The 19,015-nt window shown below is 40.5% G+C and overlaps 1 protein-coding gene across 2 annotated transcripts in view; it reads left to right on the top strand.

Moving 5' to 3' along the window:
• The first annotated feature begins 1,297 nt into the window (after positions 1 to 1,297).
• tbc1d30 (TBC1 domain family, member 30) overlaps positions 1,298 to 19,015 on the top strand; it is a 71,086-nt gene continuing 53,368 nt past the window's right edge. For both annotated transcript variants that reach the window (XM_080191150.1, XM_080191149.1), the window contains exons 1-2: positions 1,298 to 1,826; positions 3,748 to 3,912. In XM_080191150.1, the coding sequence (XP_080047276.1) occupies positions 1,313 to 1,826; positions 3,748 to 3,912 (679 nt within the window). In that variant the 5' untranslated portion in view covers positions 1,298 to 1,312. The remainder of the gene's footprint in view (positions 1,827 to 3,747; positions 3,913 to 19,015) is intronic.

The raw sequence follows: 19,015 nt of genomic DNA, 5'->3' as shown, positions 1-19,015 counted from the left end.
TCTTAAGTGTTTATTAGTGCCACATAAAGTTACTGTGAAAATCCCCTAATTGCCATGCTGCAGGAACACGGGAGAATTTAGCACGGCCAATGCACCTAGCTATCATGTCTCTCAGTCCGTGGGAGGAAACCCACAGGCAGAACGTGCAAAGTCTACACAGTGACTGAAGCCGGGAATTAAACCCCGGTCCCTGGCGCTGTGAGGCAGCACTGTAGCAACAGCTAGCTGACAAGTGGGAGTTTCAGCCAGGAAGGAACTATCTCCAATCTTCAGAGGCAATGACGACCGATTTCCTGAATGAAGTCAAAACATACTTTTGCGCACAGAAAGCAAGGAAGAGATAAGATCTTATTGTAAACTCAACACACCCAGAACATCAGTCCATTTCCCACAAATCACTGACAGAAGGCTGGCGTAAGAAACTCACATTTGTCACTCCACGCGAATAAACACAATTGGCCAGACACACAACAGAATGTAACCAATCTTATACTGAATGGTTTCATTAAATATCTGACAGTCAGTTACTTGGACAAGAGTCAGATTATTTTGTTTTCGAATTGATTTGCTAATTATAAAACGGGTAGAACTAAAAGTTTTGTCTGATGAAGTTTTTTAAAAAATATAATGAACCGTAACTCGCCTGTTTAAAAAACTCTTTTCAAATTCACTGTTTAAAAATGGAACCATTACAAATAGCTGGCGAGATTGATCTCATTTGAATATTATGTTAAAACAATTTAAATGAAACGTGGTTTGATTTAATATGTAATCGATACCTAATTTAAACCAATATTTTTGAAAAAATAGGAATTACATATTAATGTACTATGTTTCATTTCGAGGATTGTTAACAAGTTAGTAAAATATACAAGATCTGCCAGTGTGGAAAATCTCTTAAGCACGCAAAGCATTTTTTTTTGCTCTTGAATTTATTCATTTGCTGCTGTCTACTATTTTTAAACGTTGCATCCTGGTTTTAGTAATTGCTACAAATCTACCTGGAGCAAGTTGTTACAGTCAGAATGTGCCATTGACGGGGTGGGGAAGTTGGCAATCCATGATTTCAACAAAAATAACATCAGTACTAAGTTTTACAAGATACATCTAGCGAGGTGACCATACAATGTTCTTGCTGAGATGGAAATATATAAATAGGTTGAGTGCAGAGAAAATGCTGAATTGAGGGTATGAAGGAGATTGCCTCTCCCTGACAGCAGAATGGTGTGGACCCGGAACTAGCTCTCCATCTACCTGAACCTGGCTCCAGGTCAGGAGTTGGGGAGCTTTGCAACAAGTCAGCGGTGGAAGGATGGCTACTTCTCTTCACTTCTCCCGAAATGAACTCTCCGAAATCGATATCTCCAATGGAAATAGCCCGGCAGGAGAGACTGACACTTGGGTGTCTGGTTGCATGTCGGACGGGATGTCCGGCTTCCAGCAGTGGGGGCAGATTGGCAATTCCCAGGGAACAGCCCAAGGCCCCTTTCTGCCGAAGGACAGCACGGTCTCACCCTCCACGTTAAGGCCAGTGCAACCCTGGACCAAAGGGGCGATCGTGGCGGAAAGGACTGCTGTAGAAAAAAGCCAGTCGGGAGCAGCAACAGCCGCTTATAAGAAAACTTCTTCCATTGTGGACTGTCTGCTGACCGAACTCTATGACTCCTGCACGTTCAGCGGCCGGAGCGTCGATAGTGTGGACAGTTCAACGGAGACCTCCAGCTCCGATGCTTTTCTGGGAAGGAGTAACTCAGGATCTATGTTCCTACAGGAATTCCAGGAACAGTATACTGCAAAACATCAGATGCAGTACCTTACACAAAAAGGTATTTTTTTAAAAACAAATCTTTCTGGCATCTGTGGATAGCTTCCTCTGACAAAATGCACACTGAACCATGTCATGCATCAGTGCAAATTGACAATAAATATTAATGCGAAGATTAATGAGCTATTAAAACTTTCAGTGATTGTGAAAATTGGAGTGGGGAAAATCGAAAGTACCAGGAACCAATTTTCACTTAATTATTTAATCCCGAAAAAGTACACAAAGACAAATTGTTTAATGTTAAGCAAGTGAGACTGTCAGCAAAATTACCAGGCGTCAGAGAAAAATGTACGTGACATTTGATCACCGACCCTAACCTTCCAAACTAGTGTTACAGAAATAAAGCAGCCATGGGCCCTTTTAAGATGTTTGTTTGATTTTTTTGGCAGATTAATGTAGACCTGGTGTAAAACATCTAAGTGCAAGAGTTTACATTTTACTTTACTGCCATAGCCTGTAAAAAAAAGAGGGGGGTCTGGGGCTGAAGAAGACTAAACATAGTCTCCATTATTTAGCCTCGAAAACATCGGCTTGTCTTGTTTGACGTGGCGTTTAAACAGTGCTTGTGCGTAAAGGCGAATAATCGCATCCTTCTGTGCCATTAATATCAGGAAATGAACCAAAGCGGTGCAACACTTGAGTGGGCAGCAGCCATCTCACGGGGAGGATTTGTGCAGCCTTAGGGCTGGTAGACGTGTCCATTCAGACGTACACAACTTCCCTGGCCACGATTGAACAGCCCTCAAATGTAACGCTAATGGCTCTGCACTTAAACTCAACATATTGCGCCTGAAATGTGATTGTCCAAACTGTGTGCTCCTCTTACCACTAAATAACATCGTATCCGTGAAACAAATAATGGAAAGGGGGTTATGATGGATTGAGGCCCCAGTCATTATTGGGATCAGGACATTTGTCACCAATACCAGAAGATGCGCCTCACGATTTAGCTCCATCATTTGAATGGTACACATCTGTAATAAAAATTTCAGAATGGAATCACTACAATGTAGAAGGAGGCCATTCAGCCCATCAAACCTGCACTGACAATCCCTCCCATGCCCTATCCCCATAACCCCACATATTTACCCTGCTAATCCCCCAACAGTAAGGGGCAATTTACCAATCCAATCCACCTACTCTGCAAGGAAACCCTCACAGATATGGGGAGAACATGTGAACTCCACACAGACAGTCATCTGCGAATTGAACCTGGATCCCCAGCATTGTGAGGCAGCAGTACTCACCACTGTGCCACTCAGAATAGAGAACAATTCCTAGCAATAATTTAAGTTAGTGGTTGGACTTAATAGCAGCAAGGTGGCACAGTGATTAACACTGCTGCTTCACCATGCCAGGGACATGAGTTGGATTCCTGGCTTGGGAGACTGTCCATGTGGAGTTTGCATGTTCTCCCAGTATCTGTAAGGGTTTTCTCCAGGTGCTCCGGTTTCCTCCCACAGTCTGAAAGCTGTGCTGGTTAGGTTCATTGGCCATGCTAAATTCTCCTTCAATGTCCTCGAACAGGCGCTGGGGTATGTTGACTAGGGATTTTCACAGTGACTTTATTGCAGTGTTAATGTAAGCCTACTTGTAAAGCTTATAAATAAACTTTAAATTGTCCCACGAGATCACTGTCTGGTTTCTCACAGCATGCTGGTGTCATCTCTTTATCAGGTACTTCAGTGGCAAATACACTTGACCCTGAACAGGGTAGTTTTTGGTACTTTAAAAAGAAATCTGTAAATATGAGCTATTTCACTAGATGTAGCAGTGAAGATAATGTTGAAACAATTTTAAACATTTTTAATAATATTAGTGGAATTTAAGGGTACAGAAACAACTTGTTATCAGAATTCTGCACTAATTAAGGTGATCTAGACATCATGCTTTCAAATGCAATTTTCTCTTCTTGATCACAGATGCAGATGAGCTAAAGCGCATTGTAGAAGAGCTAAAATACAGAGTTGCTGTGCAATCTGCGAAGCTGGTTCGTCAGTTAAGAAGAAAAGACAACCTTTCACATAAGCTACAGAAGAACAGTGATATTGTGACAGCATGTTTGCAAGCAGTTTCACAGAAAAGGCGTAAGTGCATCTAAAATATGGATATTTCAGTTTCCCCTTACTGCATTTATATAATATTTGCGTTTATATAGCACCTTATCACTCAATGCCTCAAAGATTTCACAAGCACATAATATTTGAGTGTGTTAATTTGCTAGCTAAGCAAATATATGTATATTTTGATATTTGCTTGTCTTTCAATGTTACTGAGTGACTTCATGGGATTAAATCATGACATGGTCTGCCTTTACTTAATTTATGCTCAGTCTAGCTAGTGGTTGAACAAATCAGTTAAAGCATATTTTCAACGATTAAAGTAAATACAGTATCATGTTTACCTTTTGATAATTTAGAATTATGGGGATATCTTTACATCAGGTGTTTTTTCTTTTAAATATAGCTGTTATCAAATGGACCAGTACATTAAGTAGCTCTAGACTAATGGTAACAGCTTTTAAATGGAAAGGGGAAAAAAAATCAACTGATTGAAAATGCGTCTCACTTTGGAAGGCTGAAACAAATGTAAATATTGTAAATATTGCAAACAGGAAGAAATGTGAATAATGTAAATATTGCAAATAGGAAGAATGGTTTGGCAGCTCTCCTTTTAACCAGCAATTCCATGCTTTAAAATCAAAGTTTTTGAGAATTGGTGAGTTTTGTGCTTTTCATTAATATTTTAATTACGTTTCTTTCAATACACTTTCAAAAGCTTTTATTTTGTGTCTTTCTTTATTATGATTTAATTAACATCACAAGAATTGTCCACAACAGTTTTTAAACATAATTTGTACGTCTAATTAATAGATGGAAAACCTTGAATCTTATTCTCAAACAAGTATTAAGGATTCTAATTCATACAGCAGCAGAATTGCTGAAGCACTTTATTTAAAAAAAAGACATTGATTGAGGTGCAAGTTGCTGTTTGTGCAGATTGAAGTCCTTATTCTTTCTAGGTTTGTCATTTCAGTTGTGAAATTAAGTCAGTGCAATGTGTTTCTTGGAATTATTTGCATTATATAAATTTGAAAATACTTTAGGCCACCATAGAAGTAAATGTACCAACAGACACATTAAATATGGAATACCTTGTGTTTCTTTTATTTGAAAATCCTCTCTTTGTTTGCTCCCTTCTTGCTTATTTTTGTTTTGTTTCTGATAAGTAAAAAAATCTTATTTGCCTTTTGTGTCAATATCATTTACATTCTGCATTCTATAGAGAATTTATTTTTATGCTTACACTGTAACTGATCTGGAAGTCAAATCTCCAGATTAAATGCCGTGACATGAATAAAATTGTAACTGATTTGTAAATCCACATAGACAACTCTCTTTGTCTTACCAACTTCTCATTTACAGTTCAGTTAGCCATCTTCCCATAGCTCAAATGCTATACCAAATACCCTTGAATTCAATGCACTATAAACTGATGTCCCAGTACTTAGCAATGTGCATGACAGCAAAGCAAGAGGCTCAATTTTTAGAATCTGGAGCCAGCTAATACATGTTAAGTCGCACATTAAACAGGTCTCTAATTGGGGATAACAGGAGTTCTGTTATACCTTATTCAAATGAGGCCATGAAAATGCAGCCCAAACATTGGTAATTTAAATCGCACATCCATTATACAAAGCTGAGGCATAAAATTTAATTTTAATACTCATTCATTATGAACAAAGAATCAACCTCATCTGTTCTCAAGATTGTACTCAGTAGTAATGGTGATTCAGAGTGATGCAAAATGCACATCCCATGCTTTTAGTTTGGGACATATATTAAACATTTCCAAAGTTAATATTTTAATTATCTGTTTTATTAACATGCAGCATGGCTGAGGTAAGGTAAATATGATAAACTTTATATTTTATTCACTCTGATAGCATGTTGGTTTGAATCATTATTTTTAGTTTCTGAGATCAATGGTTAATTGATCTCTTTCAGCCTTAACAATGAACAGGTTTTTCATCTTTTTTTGCATGTAATAATATATTTGCTCACATAATCTAATTCATCACTGTACTGCATTGCATTGAATGCTGAAGAAGGAATCTTTTCAGAAACACTGAATATACATTTTAGACAAAGGAAGTATTTATATAATGGAGGAATTGAACATTCCATTGCACAATTACTATCGATGAATTCTTTCATTACTTTTCTGTAAAACTTGCTTCAATTCTTCTTATTTTTTAACACTTCCTTCTCATATTTTACATACTGGTTGATGCCTCTATTATAACCTTTCTTTCTTCTGTAACATTGAACACAAACTCTGTTATTTGCTCATTCTACAATTACTTTTTATTATGTTAGGAAAAATACAAGTGCAGGAGATTCTTTTTCTCAGCATTCTATAAGTGACTGATTATAACACAAATACTGTAATGGGTCTTTCTGTTCAAAATGTTAAGGCACCTTACAATAATTTTGTAATAATGCTTTCCAGATACAAGATAATGTTTTAAAATATTTCTTTGGTTAGGACAAATGTATATTTGTATGTAGTAGTATTTGAAATAAACTGCAAAGAAGCCATAATCTTTGTGATAAGACTATTACACTGATTTCAGTAATCACTTCAGCATTAAAAAAATTGTTAATCATAGAATTCTTAAACTGCAAAAGGGGGCCATTTGGTCCATTGAGCCTGCACTGATGACACTCCCATCCATGCCCTGACCCCTAAACTGCACATATTTACCCTGCTAATCCCTCTGACGCTAAGGGACAATTAGGCATGGCACATCTTCAGAGAGTGGGAGGAAACCAGAATTCCTGGAGGAAACGCACGCTGACATGGGACATATGTACAAACAGTCACCCAAGACTGTAGGGCTAACCATGTGCCCACCGTGCCTCAATGTTGCATAAAATTAAATAGTAGGAGTTGGTTGACATTAGAGAGCTCCTGTTTTAACTGCTTATCAGTAGATGATAGGTTAGAATAGGTGCAGCAATATTTAGGGTTTCCAATGAACATGAAATGAACTTTGTGATACTTGCAAATCTCTAACTGGGCAGTGGGAGAATTTGATTTGTAACATTTATACTCTCAGCTCAGCAAACGATCATTCAAACATTTTGAAAAATATTTATGAAGGAATGTGCTCAATGAAGTAATTGATTTGAAACCGGATATTTGAAAATGACTGCCAATGCATAATTTATAATGGTCTTTGGCAGTTCTAGTTCCTGCTCAGTATAATGTCAATCTAACCGCCTGTGCACAGTTAGAGATATCAGTTGGTGATGGTGATAATAATGTGGTTGATGACACATATTTAAACTTCAGGGGGCAGTAGGGAGGAAGCATTGTAAATATATGACAAATTGTTGTTGTTCCAATCGGGGAGTTGTAACAAGTGAGCCTTAGTCATTTACAATATTTGTTCATAAGAATATACTGTGAACTAAACATTTTGCATTTTCAGATGTGGTGAAATGAGAGGGAAACAGCGTTACCAATTTTTGGTTATTCCCTGCCAGGCCAGTCACAGATGCCAGTTGCGGTTTAGAAATGCAATATGACGATTTTGGTTGCTAAAATAGTAAATAATTGTTGTATTATATAAGTATAACATTAATTAAAGCATTAAAATATGAGGAATGATATCACGATGCAAGCATTAGACCAAAGATTTTATGAGAAAAAAGATAATTCATAAAATCCCTATAGTGCAGAAGGAGGAAATTCGGCCCATCTAGTCTAAACCAACCATAATCCCACCCAGGCCCTATCCCCATAATCCCACATATTTATCCTTGCTAATCCCCTGACACTAGGGTCTATTTAGCATGGCCAGTCAAACAACCCGCACATCTTTGGACCATGAGAGGATACCAGAGCTTTAGTTTAGGGACCTTTTTAATGGTTTAGTGTTTGTTCGATGACTGCCAAGCCAATTTTAAAAACAAATGTAAGAGTGAGGTTTGCAGTAGCGTTCTGCATCTTTATGTATTTAGACTGAAATAAGAGCTTGACTTGTTTGCACAGTCAGCTATTAAGTTTGGGCGCATCATTTTGGGAAATGAAGGGGAAGGAGAAAGAAAGAGGTTGGGCAAACAGTGTGCTATTTTATGAGGGCAGGGGGAAAAACTAATTGAGTCTACTTAATAGCAGCCATTGGGACCTCAGGAGAAGTAAAATGCAAGTAGATTTTGGAACCAGGAAATTTGTGTTGGGATTAGACCTAAACGAATTACATTTTCTGCCTTTGTGAGACTGTTGGTTAGATGTTTGGGTTTATCTCTTGATTTCCACAGCAATTGGGTAATTATCCTAATATCTTAGGTAACTAGAGAAACATTTGCCTTTTGCAGCTTTTTATTTAGCTTTATGTGTAAAATATTTATCCAGACGTAGAAGCTGTCCAGAAAAGTAAGACAGATTGTCAATTCTTGTTTTGAAAGAAAGAAGATTCCTAAAGGAGAATTAAAGTTCACATATTCAGATTGTGTCTAAGTAAACAATAAGGGACTAGATACACACATGTACTGATTTCAATTCCCAATCAGAGAGTCCTTGGAGCTGATATTCATTTTTTAGTCATTCATGTGCGTTAAGGCCAACATTGATTACCCATCCCTATTTGGTCTTGAGAAGGTAGTGCTGAACTGCCTTGATGAATGCGGGATGGCACAGTGGTTAGCATTGCTGCCTCACATTGCCAGAGGCCCAGGTTCAATTCTGGCCTTGGGTGACTGTTTGCACATTCTCCCCATGTCTGTGTGGCTTTCCTCCAGGTGCTCCAGTTTCCTCCCACAGTCCAGAGATGAGTGGGTTAGGTTGATTGACCATGCTAAATTGGCCCTTAGTTCAGGGGGGATTAGCAGGGTAAATACATGGAGTAATACCCTTCATGATCTTGGAAACCTCTATGCAGTGCATAGAGCCTTTCTTGTCTGCAAGGAAAACAGTGCTAACCTCCCCAATTTATCCTCATAACTACAGTTCTTTATTCCTGGAATTATTCTTGAGTCACCTTCGTACTTCCTCCAATGATTTCCTTCTTCAAGTATGGGGCCCAGATTTGGGCACAGTACTCCAGATGAGGCCTAACTAATGTTTTACATAGAGTCATAGAGTTTTACAGTATGGAAACAGACCCTTCGGCCCAACTTGTCTGTGCCGTCCTTTTTTGTTTTAAACCCCTAAGCTATCCCAATTGCCTGCATTTGGCCCATATCCCTCTATACCCATCTTACCCATATAACTGTCTAAATGTATTTTAAAAGACAAAATTGTAGCCACCTGTTTTACTACCTCTGGCAGCTTGTTCCAGACACTCGCCATCCTCTGCGTGAAAAAATTGCCCTGCTGGACCCTTTTGTATCTCTCCCCTCTCACCTTAAACCTATACCCTCTGGTTTTAGACTCCACTACCTTTGGGAAAAGATATTGACTGTCTAGCTGATCTGTGCCCCTCGTTATTTTAGACCTCTATAAGATCACCCCTCAGCCTTCTATGCACCAGAGAAAATAGTCCCAGTCTATCCAGCCTCTCCTTATAACTCAAACCATCAAGTCCTGGTAGCATCCTAGTAAATCTCTTCTGCACTCTTTCTAGTTCAATAATATCCTTTCTATAATAGGGTGGCCAGAATCGTACACAGTATTCCAAGTGTGGCCTTGTACAACTTCAACAAGACGTCCCAACTCCTATATTCAGTGTTCTGACCAATGAAATCAAGCATGCTGAATGCCTTCTTCATCACTCTGTTCACCTGTGACTCCATTTTCAAGGAGCTATGAACACGTACCCCTAGATTTCTTTGTTCGTAACTCTCCCCAGTGCCCTACATTAACTATGTAAGACCTGCCCCTGGTTCAATCTACCAAAATGCATCACCTTGCATTTATCTAATTTAAACTTCATCTGCCATTTGTCAGCCCACTGACCCAATTGATCAAGATCCCATTGCAAGCTCAGATAACCTTCTTCATTGTCCACAATGCCACCAATCTTGGTGTCATCTGCAAACTTACTAACCATGCCTCCTATATTCTCATCCAAATCATGAATATAAATGACAAATAACAGTGGACCCAGCACTGATCCCTGAGGCATACTGCTGGTCACATTCTTCATTTTGGAAAAACAGCCTTTTACAACCACAGTCTGGCTTCTGTCATCGAGCCAATTTAGCTAGCTCACCCTGGATCCTGTGAGATTTAATCTTATGCAACAACCTACCATGCAGTACGTTGTCAAAGGCCTTGCTAAAGTCCATGTCAACAGCATCAACTGCACTGCCCCCATCTATCTTCTTGGTTACCTCTTCAAAAAACTCAATCACATTTGTGAGACATGATTTTCCACTCACAAAGCCCTAATCAGCCCTTGCATCTCTAAATGCCTGTAGGTCCTGTCTCTCATACCTTCCAACCACTTACCCACCCCAGAGGTGAGGCTCACCAGCCTCTAGTACGCAGACTTTTCCCTGCAGCCCTCTTTAAACAAAGGCACAACATTTGTCACCCTCCAATCTTCAGACATCTCGCCTGTGTCTATCAATGATTCAAATATTTCTGTGAGGGGATCCTCAATTTCCTCCCTAGTCTTGCACAATGTCCTGGGATACACTTCATCAGGTCCCGGGGATTTATCTACCTTGATGCTCTTTAAGACTTCCAGCACCTCCTTCTCTGTAATATGTACAGTTCTCAAGTTATCATTATTTATTTCTCCAAGTTCCCTAAAATCCATGCTTTTCTCAACAGTTGTTGAGAAATGTTCATTTAGGATCTGACCCATACCTTGTGGATCCACATATCTTGTTGATCCTTAAGAAGTCAAAGAACAAAGAACAAAGAACAACCCAGCACGGGAAACAGGCCCTTTGGCCCAACGACCCCGCGCCGCCGCATCACCCTACACCTATTCTACCCTGCATGTCTACGAATGGAACCCCTAACTTAGCCAGATTCAGCCCTTAAAAGCCTCCCACTTGCCAACCGTGGACTTTCCAGCTAACAGTCCCTCCCAATCAGTGTCCTGCAGCTCCCTCCTAATCCTGCTATAGCTCGCCTTTCCCCAGTTCAGCACACTCCCGTTCGGCCGGCACTCGTCCCTTTCCATTTTTAACCTAAAGTAGACGGACTTGTGGTAACGACTATCCCCTCGCCTAACTTCCAGTACGGAAGTAAACTACACTCTAACAAGCCCCGAGAACCGGAAGTACAGGAAAAAAGCGGTTTTCAATTCAAACCAGTCACTCACCACAGCCACAGCCACCAGGTTCAATGCTCCGGAGAACCTATTCTCTCCTTAGTTACTCTTTTGGCCTTTATGTATTTGTAGAAGCTCTTTAGATTCTCCTTTGCCTTATCTGCCAAAACAATCTCCTATCCCCTTTTTGTCCTCCTGATTTCTCTCTTAACTCTATTCCCACACCTCCTATTCTCTTCAAGGGAATCACTTTGTCCCAGCTGCCTATTCATGTCATTTGTCTCCTCCTACTTCTTGACTAGGGCCTCATTATCCCGAGTCATCCAGGGCTCCCTATTTCTACCAGCCTTGCCCTCACTCTAAGAGAAATGTGCTTACCCTCAACCCTGGTCAACACACTTTTGAAAGCCTCCCACTTACCAGATGTCCCTTTGCCTTCCCATAGACACCCTCAATTAACTTTTGAAAGTTTCTGCCTGATACCATCAAAATTGGCCTTGCCCCAATTTAAAATTTTAACTTTTGGGCCCAGACCTATCATTCTCCATTAGCTATCATAAAACTAATGGAATTACGGTCACTGGTCCCAAAGTGATCCCTCACTAACACTTCTGTCACCTGTCCTTCCTTATTTCCCAGGAGGAGATCAAGTTTTGCCCCCTCTCTAGTTGGGCCGTCCACATATTGAATGAGCAATTCCTCCTGAATACACTGAACAAATTTCTCTCCATCCAACCCTCTAATAATATGGCTCTCCCAGTCAATGTTGGGAAAGCTACAATTCTGTACTATTACCACCCTATTTTTCTTGGAGCTATCTGTAATCTCCTTACATATTTGCTCCTCAATTTCCGGCCTATAGTACAACCCTATCAAAGTGATTTCCACCTTCTTATTTCTCAGTTCTATCTTATAGACTCAGCGGCCGAACCCTCGGATATATCCCCTCTCAGTACTGCCGTGATGTTTTCCCTAATCAAAAGTGCAACTCCCCCTCATCTTTTACCTCCTCTACTATCTTTTTTATGTGAGACCTCCTTACTCTTGTACTCAATGCCCCTATTAATAAAACCTAAAATATTGTATGGGACAGCACAGTTGCGCAGTGGTTAGCATTGCTACTTCACAAGGCCAGGGACCCAGGTTCAGTTCTGACCTGGGGTCCTAGTTTGTTCTCTCTGTGTCTGAGTGCATTTCGCTGGGTGCTCCAGTTTCCTCCTTCAGTCTAAAGATGTGCAAGTTAGATGGATTGGCCAGGCTGAATTGCTGCTTAGTTTGTCAATGTATGTGTGTGATTGTGGCTATGTTTGATGTGGTGTAGTGCCCCTCCCGCTATAAGTGCCTAGCAACAGACTAGTGACGTCTTCCAAGAATAATTAGCTATAGAAACAGATGAAAATCTAACCTTTGTCCTATCCAGGTGCAGAATATTTGAGAGAGAGAGAAGATACTATATACTTTATTAACAATTACTCTATCGTTCTCTCAACTTGCCCTGCCATCTTCAATGACTGATGTACATACACAATGAGGTACCTCTGTTTCTGCACCTCCTTTACTATTTTTCCTTTTGTTTATTCTGTCACTCCATATTTTTCCGGTCAAAATGCATCACCTCACATTTGCCACTTCTCTCCTAATCCACCAACATGTCTTTGTCCTTTTGAAGTTCAAGACTACCCTCATCACAGTTGACAACGTTTCCAATCTTCGCACGATCTGCAAATTTTTGAAATTACGCCTTGAGCACCACAATTTAGATCAGGGTTTCCCAAACTTTTCAAGCCATCGAACCTTCTGACCTTCCAAGGGTACTGATAGAACCCTTGAGAAACATCTTTATTATATTGAGGAGTGAAATCACAAAACAAAGTGAATATTATTATGCAATAGGTACAAATGTTAAAAAAAACTTGAAGGATGTTTCTATGCCTCATATGTAGACATTTATTATAATAAAGTTCTGTTATTTCCCAGTGTTACCTTCTGTCATTTTTAATGAGATCACCCATAGCCATCCTCACGCACACTCACACCTCCTCTCGTACCGCTGCTGCTTTGGCCCCTATCGGGACCTCTGTGGAAATTTTGCCTGTTCAGCTACGAATCTCACCAACTTTTACAGATGCACCATAGAAAGTATTCTTTCTGGTTGTATCACAGCTTGGTATGGCTCCTGCTCTGCCCAAGATCACAAGGAACTACAAAAGGTTGTGAATGTAGCCCACTTCATCACACAAACTACCCTCCCATCCATTGACTTTGTCTACACTTCCCACTGTCTCGGCAAAGCAGCCAGCATAATTAAGGACCCCACGCACCCCAGATATTCTCTCTTTCACCTTCTTCTATCGGTAAAAAAAATACAAAATTCTGAGGTCATGTATCAACCAACTCAAGAATAGCTTCTTTCCTGCTGCTGTCAGACTTTGGAATGGACTTACCTTGCATTAAGTTGATCTTTCTCTACACCGTAGCTATGACTATAACACTACATTCTGCACTCTCTCATTTCCTTCTCTATGAGTGGTATGTTTTGTCTGTATAGCGCACAAGAAACAATACTTTTCCTGTATGTTAATACATGTGACAATAACAAATCAAATCAAAAACATGATTTTCCCTTAATGAGTCCATGCTGGCTTTCCATAATTACCCTGCACTTGTCTAAGTGGCTATTGATTTTGTCCCAAGCTAAGGTTTTCAGTTGTTTCCCAACCACTGAAGTGGAACTGACTGGTCTGCAGTTGCCGGCTTTATTCTTGCACTTTTTTTTCAAAAAGTGGTGTAACATTCTCGGTTTTCTAGTCCTGTGGCATCATCTCTGTGCCTAAGAAAGACTGGAAGATTATTACCTGTCTATTTAATTGAAGATGCTCATCTCTGGAACCATTCTCACAAAACATTTCTGCACCCTCTCTAAAGCGTACCCTTTCTTAACCCTTTCTAAATGCTTCCTAAAGTGTAATGTCCAGAATTGGTCACAATACTCTCATTGAGACCAAACCAGTGTTTTATAACGTTTCATCATAACTTCTGTGCTTTTGTACTTTAACTAAAACGGAGGCAATGTCACAGAAAAATAAACATTGAGAGCTTCAAAGATTCCAACAAGGCTGTCCTTCTTACTCAGCACTTCACTGTGAACCTCCAACTATTAGAAGCTATATTGTACCCATAATGCTGGTTGACCTGAAATCCACAATAACAAACAACTACAAAGTGTCCATTGCCTCTCTGGCAGGAAATATCACGGCTGGATTGGAAGAAAATGACCAAGGGAATATGGAATTTAATCAAAGGTAAGCTTTTGCAGACTGGAAACTTCACTGCATTCGAGAAAAAGGCAACAGTTCTCCCGGTGGCATAAAGCCTGTGACATAAAGACAAAATGATGCGTAGAAACAGCACAGGAGATCCGATAGCTCATGGACACCAACAACATGCGTGGTTTCTTCAGCACTGACTAGATAATTAATAGTTCAAAATATTCAAGAACCCAATCACCTGAAAGCCAAGTATGGAGGTGAGCACATCAAGGACAAAGTGGCAGTCAATGCTTGCTGGAGAGAACATTGTGCACAACTCCTCAACTGTGACCATGGGGGTGATCTTACCAAAAAAATTTTTAGCACCAAACGAGCGTGAAAATGTGAGAGAATGGCACCAATCTTTTTGGGACAAGTTAAAACTCCAATCTTACGCTGCTCAGAGGGAAAAAAAGAAGCAAGATCTGTTTCCTGCCAGCAGAGGGAGGGGCTATGGCCTAAGCATGCCCAAAGGCCGGCAGATTGCAGCAGAGGGTGCCATCGTGCATGCCCAGATCTCTGTTCCGTGCAGTAACTGCGAGTATGAGGCTGGCACTGCCAGTGTGTCAACTGGCAGGACCAGGGTGCCAGGCTGGCAATACACAAGGGGCACTCCCCTGCCCCCATTCTCCCAAGGGGGCTTAAATAGCCTCTGGTCCTACAGCGAGGCCATCACAAGAGGTACCCGCAGATGGGGGCCATACATGACCCTCATCGGTATGGACCCTCACCAGCAAGGCCGCTAAGGCAAGTGAGCCCAGACGATTCTGTGCTGACCAGGTTGATTCCTGAGATGAGGGAGTCAGCTTATGAGGAGAGATTGAGTAGATTGGGCTTGTACTCATTGAAGTTTAGAAGGCTGAGGGGAAATCTTATAGAGACATATAAGATAATGAAAGGGCTAGAAGGGTAGAAGCAAGGAGATTATTTCCACTTGGAAAGGAAACAAGAACTAGAGGGCACAGCCTCAAAATAAGGGGGAGTCAATTTAGAACAGAGTTGAGGAGGAACTTCTTCTCCCAGAGGGTCGTGAATCTTTGGAATTCTCTGCCCATTGAAGCAGTGGAGGCTACCTCGTTAAATGTGTTTAAGTCACAGGTAGACAGATTTCTGATCAAAAAGCGAATTAAGGGTTATGGGGAGCAGGCGGGTAAGTGGAACTGAACCACTATCAGATCAGCCATGATCTTATTGAATGGCGGGGCAGGCTTGAGGGGCTGGATGGCCTACTCCTGCTCCTATTTCTTATGTTCTTATGAGTCAAGTCATTAGAGAGGGTACAAAAATCTCCAAACAGCACATCTGCCTAAGCAGCCTGCTTGATTGCTATCTCTTCCACAAACTTTTGCTTCCTCCATCACTGATAAACAGTGGCAGCTGTGTGTACTATCTATGAGATGCACTGCAGAAACTCACCAAGGTTCCTTGAGCAGTATCGTCCAAACCCATGACCGCTACCGTCTAGAAGGACAAGAGCTGCAGATACCTGGGAACACCACCACCTGGAAGTTTCCCTCCAAGTTAATCACCATCCTGACTTGGAAATATGTTACCCCCATTTCTTCACTTTTGCTGGGTGAAAATCATGGAATTCCCTCTCTAACAGCACTGAGTGTACTTACAGAATGGAAACACTTTGTTACAGACAGGCCATAAGACCATAAGATGTAGTATATGCTTCCATTCCTCTTTACAAAGTGCATAACCTCACACTTTTCCACATTGTATTCCATCTGCCACTTGTTTACCCACTCTCCTAACTTGTCCAAGGGCAACATTGAAGCCCAAAGGGGTTTGACTGAAGTTACGATAAGTAGAAATGACTGGTCAATTTGTGAAATGTGTATGTCCAGTGAAATCTTGATGGATTCCCTCAAAGGAAACACAAAAATTAAAGATTTCAAAAGAAGTGAGAAATTATTGAACATAAAGCAGCAGAAAGAATTAAAGTTCTGAAAAAGATATTAAAACAAGACAAAATGACTGAACAGCAATCTTGAAAAGGAATGTAAAAATTTACAAATATGGCTAAGAAGAAGGAGAAATTAGTGAGATAATGGAGAATAAACTGAACTTCATGAAGAGCGACTAAAAAATGAAACATGTCTATAGTTCCCTGTATTCTCTCTACCTCCCTTTTTGAACAGCAGGCTTACATTAGCTACTCTCCAATCTGTCCAGAGTCCAAATAATTTTGGAAAATAACCACCAATGGATCTACTATTTCCAGGACCACTTAAGTACTCTGGAATGAAGATTATTAGGACTTGGAGATTATTCCACCATCAATTTCCCCAAAATCATTTCTCTATTATATCTGATTTCCTGCAGCTCCTCACGCAAACTTGTTTCTCTCAGAACTTCTCATAAATTATTCACGTTTTCCTTCGTCTAGACTGAAGCAAAGTACAAATTTAATTCCTCAGCTATTTCTTTATTCCGCATTCCTTTACACTTGACAGATTGAGATTGCAAAAACAAACTGTCAAAACATAAGATTGCGTTGTATTGTGATGACATGTATTGGCATGCTGTTAGAAACCAAATCCAAAACTCCAAGGTACGTTATGAAGTTAGACTAGATCCCAACTATTTTTCCATTTTGGCGTTAGTGTGAGGATAAGGTGTTTCACTCTATTGTGATTCTATTGACACATTAGGAAGCTTTTATCAAAACAAACTTTATTTAACAATACAGTTTAATAACAAATGAATTTGCTTTTTTTTAACCAATTGAAATACTTAAACAAGACAAGATACAATTCTATTAGTTCCAATTTAAGCAATATTTCTTACTCCTCTTCAAAATCAGTTCCCATAGTAAACCATACAGACTGACATTTAGATGCTTGGACTGCTAGTCTTCAAGCCTTTGAACACTTGTGGAGGCAGACAGACCCCTATCTTCTAATATTCAAATCACAGCCTCCAGAGAGAGACCTCTGGCTTCTTTCAGGATCAAGCAGAAACTAAACTGTTTTTGCCCTGTATGCTTAGCTCCACCCATTCACATGACTCTGTCTCTTGTCAATCAACCTAATTAAAACCACTCTGAAACCCCGGGGAAAAAACAAAAATAAACAAAATGCATTATTTCAAATTAAAACAAACACAACCTTATCTAAGATCAATTATGCTTTTGCATTTGGAGCATGGAGCTGCCTGGTTTGCAGACAGATCAGCACCAGAGCTCAACTTTAAACATACCCCTCACATGAAACATGATATAAATACATTTTGTAAAGGCACAGTTTCTTCACAATGCATTATAATATAAGGTGCTTTGTAGAGCAAGGGTCGACATGGGACTGGAGGTGGACTACCCACAGAATGATGTGTGTAATCATATGGTCAGAGAACATTCGAAGACAGCAATCGGTGAGCAACAAGCAGCTTGGAAAAGCTCCATGCAAGGCCATGTTGAGAACTGGACCAATGGGTGGCATGGTGGCACAATTGTTAGCATTGCTGCATCACAGTTCCAGGGTCCTGGGTTCACTTCCCAGCTTGGGTGACTGTCTGTGCGGAGTCTGCACCTTCTCTCCGTGTCTGCATGGGCTTCCTCTGAGTGCTCAGGTTTCCTCCCATAGACTAAAAATGTGCTGGTTAGGTGCATTGGCCATGCCAAGTTCTCCCTCAGTGTAACTGAACAGGTGCCGGAGTCCAGCATCTAGGGGATTTTCACAGTAACTTCATTGCAGTCTTAATGTAAGCCGACTTGTGCCACTAGAAAATAAACTTAAACTAAAGATGTTCATGTTTAAATACACAAGCCTCAAGATCTCTTCAATGAGTCAAAACCACTGCAACAATAAAAGAAACTCATTAAGTACATACTACTTCATTAATGGATCAAGTTAGACCCCAGAATTCTTGTCTGAGTCCAGACCCCTGTTGTACCAAGTACATGTGGAGAAATATATTGTTCATAAACACATGGATCACTAGAGGAGTAGAGAGACACTCTAGCAGTCAGTGTTGCCATCAAGGAATGTTTCCGAACCTTAAGCACCAAAGTATCTGGTCGAACTCTTATAGACGTAACTGGTGTTTCCAAGAAAGCAAATAGTGATGGACTCCCTGTGCCAGAAGTGGTACGCATTATTGCAATTTCTGTTAATGTTGATCCTGTGGAAGCATCTCAGACTACAGAATTACATTGCTGCAGAAGAAACAGGAAAAACTCCTCAAAGACGTGATTTATAATTCTTGAACTCATGTATTAGAATATAGTGTTCAATTCTGGTTGCCACATTAACAGAAGGATGTGGAAGCTTTGGAGAGGGTACAGAAAAGATTTACCGTGATGTTGCCTGGTATGGAGGGCATTAGCTGTGAAGAGAGTTTGGAGGAAGTTGGTTTGTTCTCACTGGAGCGACAGAGATTGAGGGGAGGCCAGATAGAAGTCTACAAGATTGTGAGAGGCATGGACAGAGTGGATAGTCAGAAGCTTTTTTCCCAGGGTGGAAGAGTCTGTTACTAGGGGGCATAGGTTTAAGGTGCGAGGGATAAGGTTTAAAGGAGATGTACGAGGCAGATTTTTTACACAGAGAGAGTGTGGGTGCCTGGAACTCATTGCCAGGGGGAGGTAGTGGAAGCGGATATGGTAGTGACTTTTAAGGGGCGTCTTGACAAGTATATGAATAG

This window comes from Carcharhinus amblyrhynchos, chromosome 6 (genome assembly GCF_965287045.1).
Source record: "Carcharhinus amblyrhynchos chromosome 6, sCarAmb.v2.hapA, whole genome shotgun sequence".
NCBI lineage: Eukaryota > Metazoa > Chordata > Chondrichthyes > Carcharhiniformes > Carcharhinidae > Carcharhinus > Carcharhinus amblyrhynchos.
The sequence above is the reverse complement of the archived record's forward strand: the minus strand, read 5'-3'. Positions and strand labels throughout refer to the sequence as shown.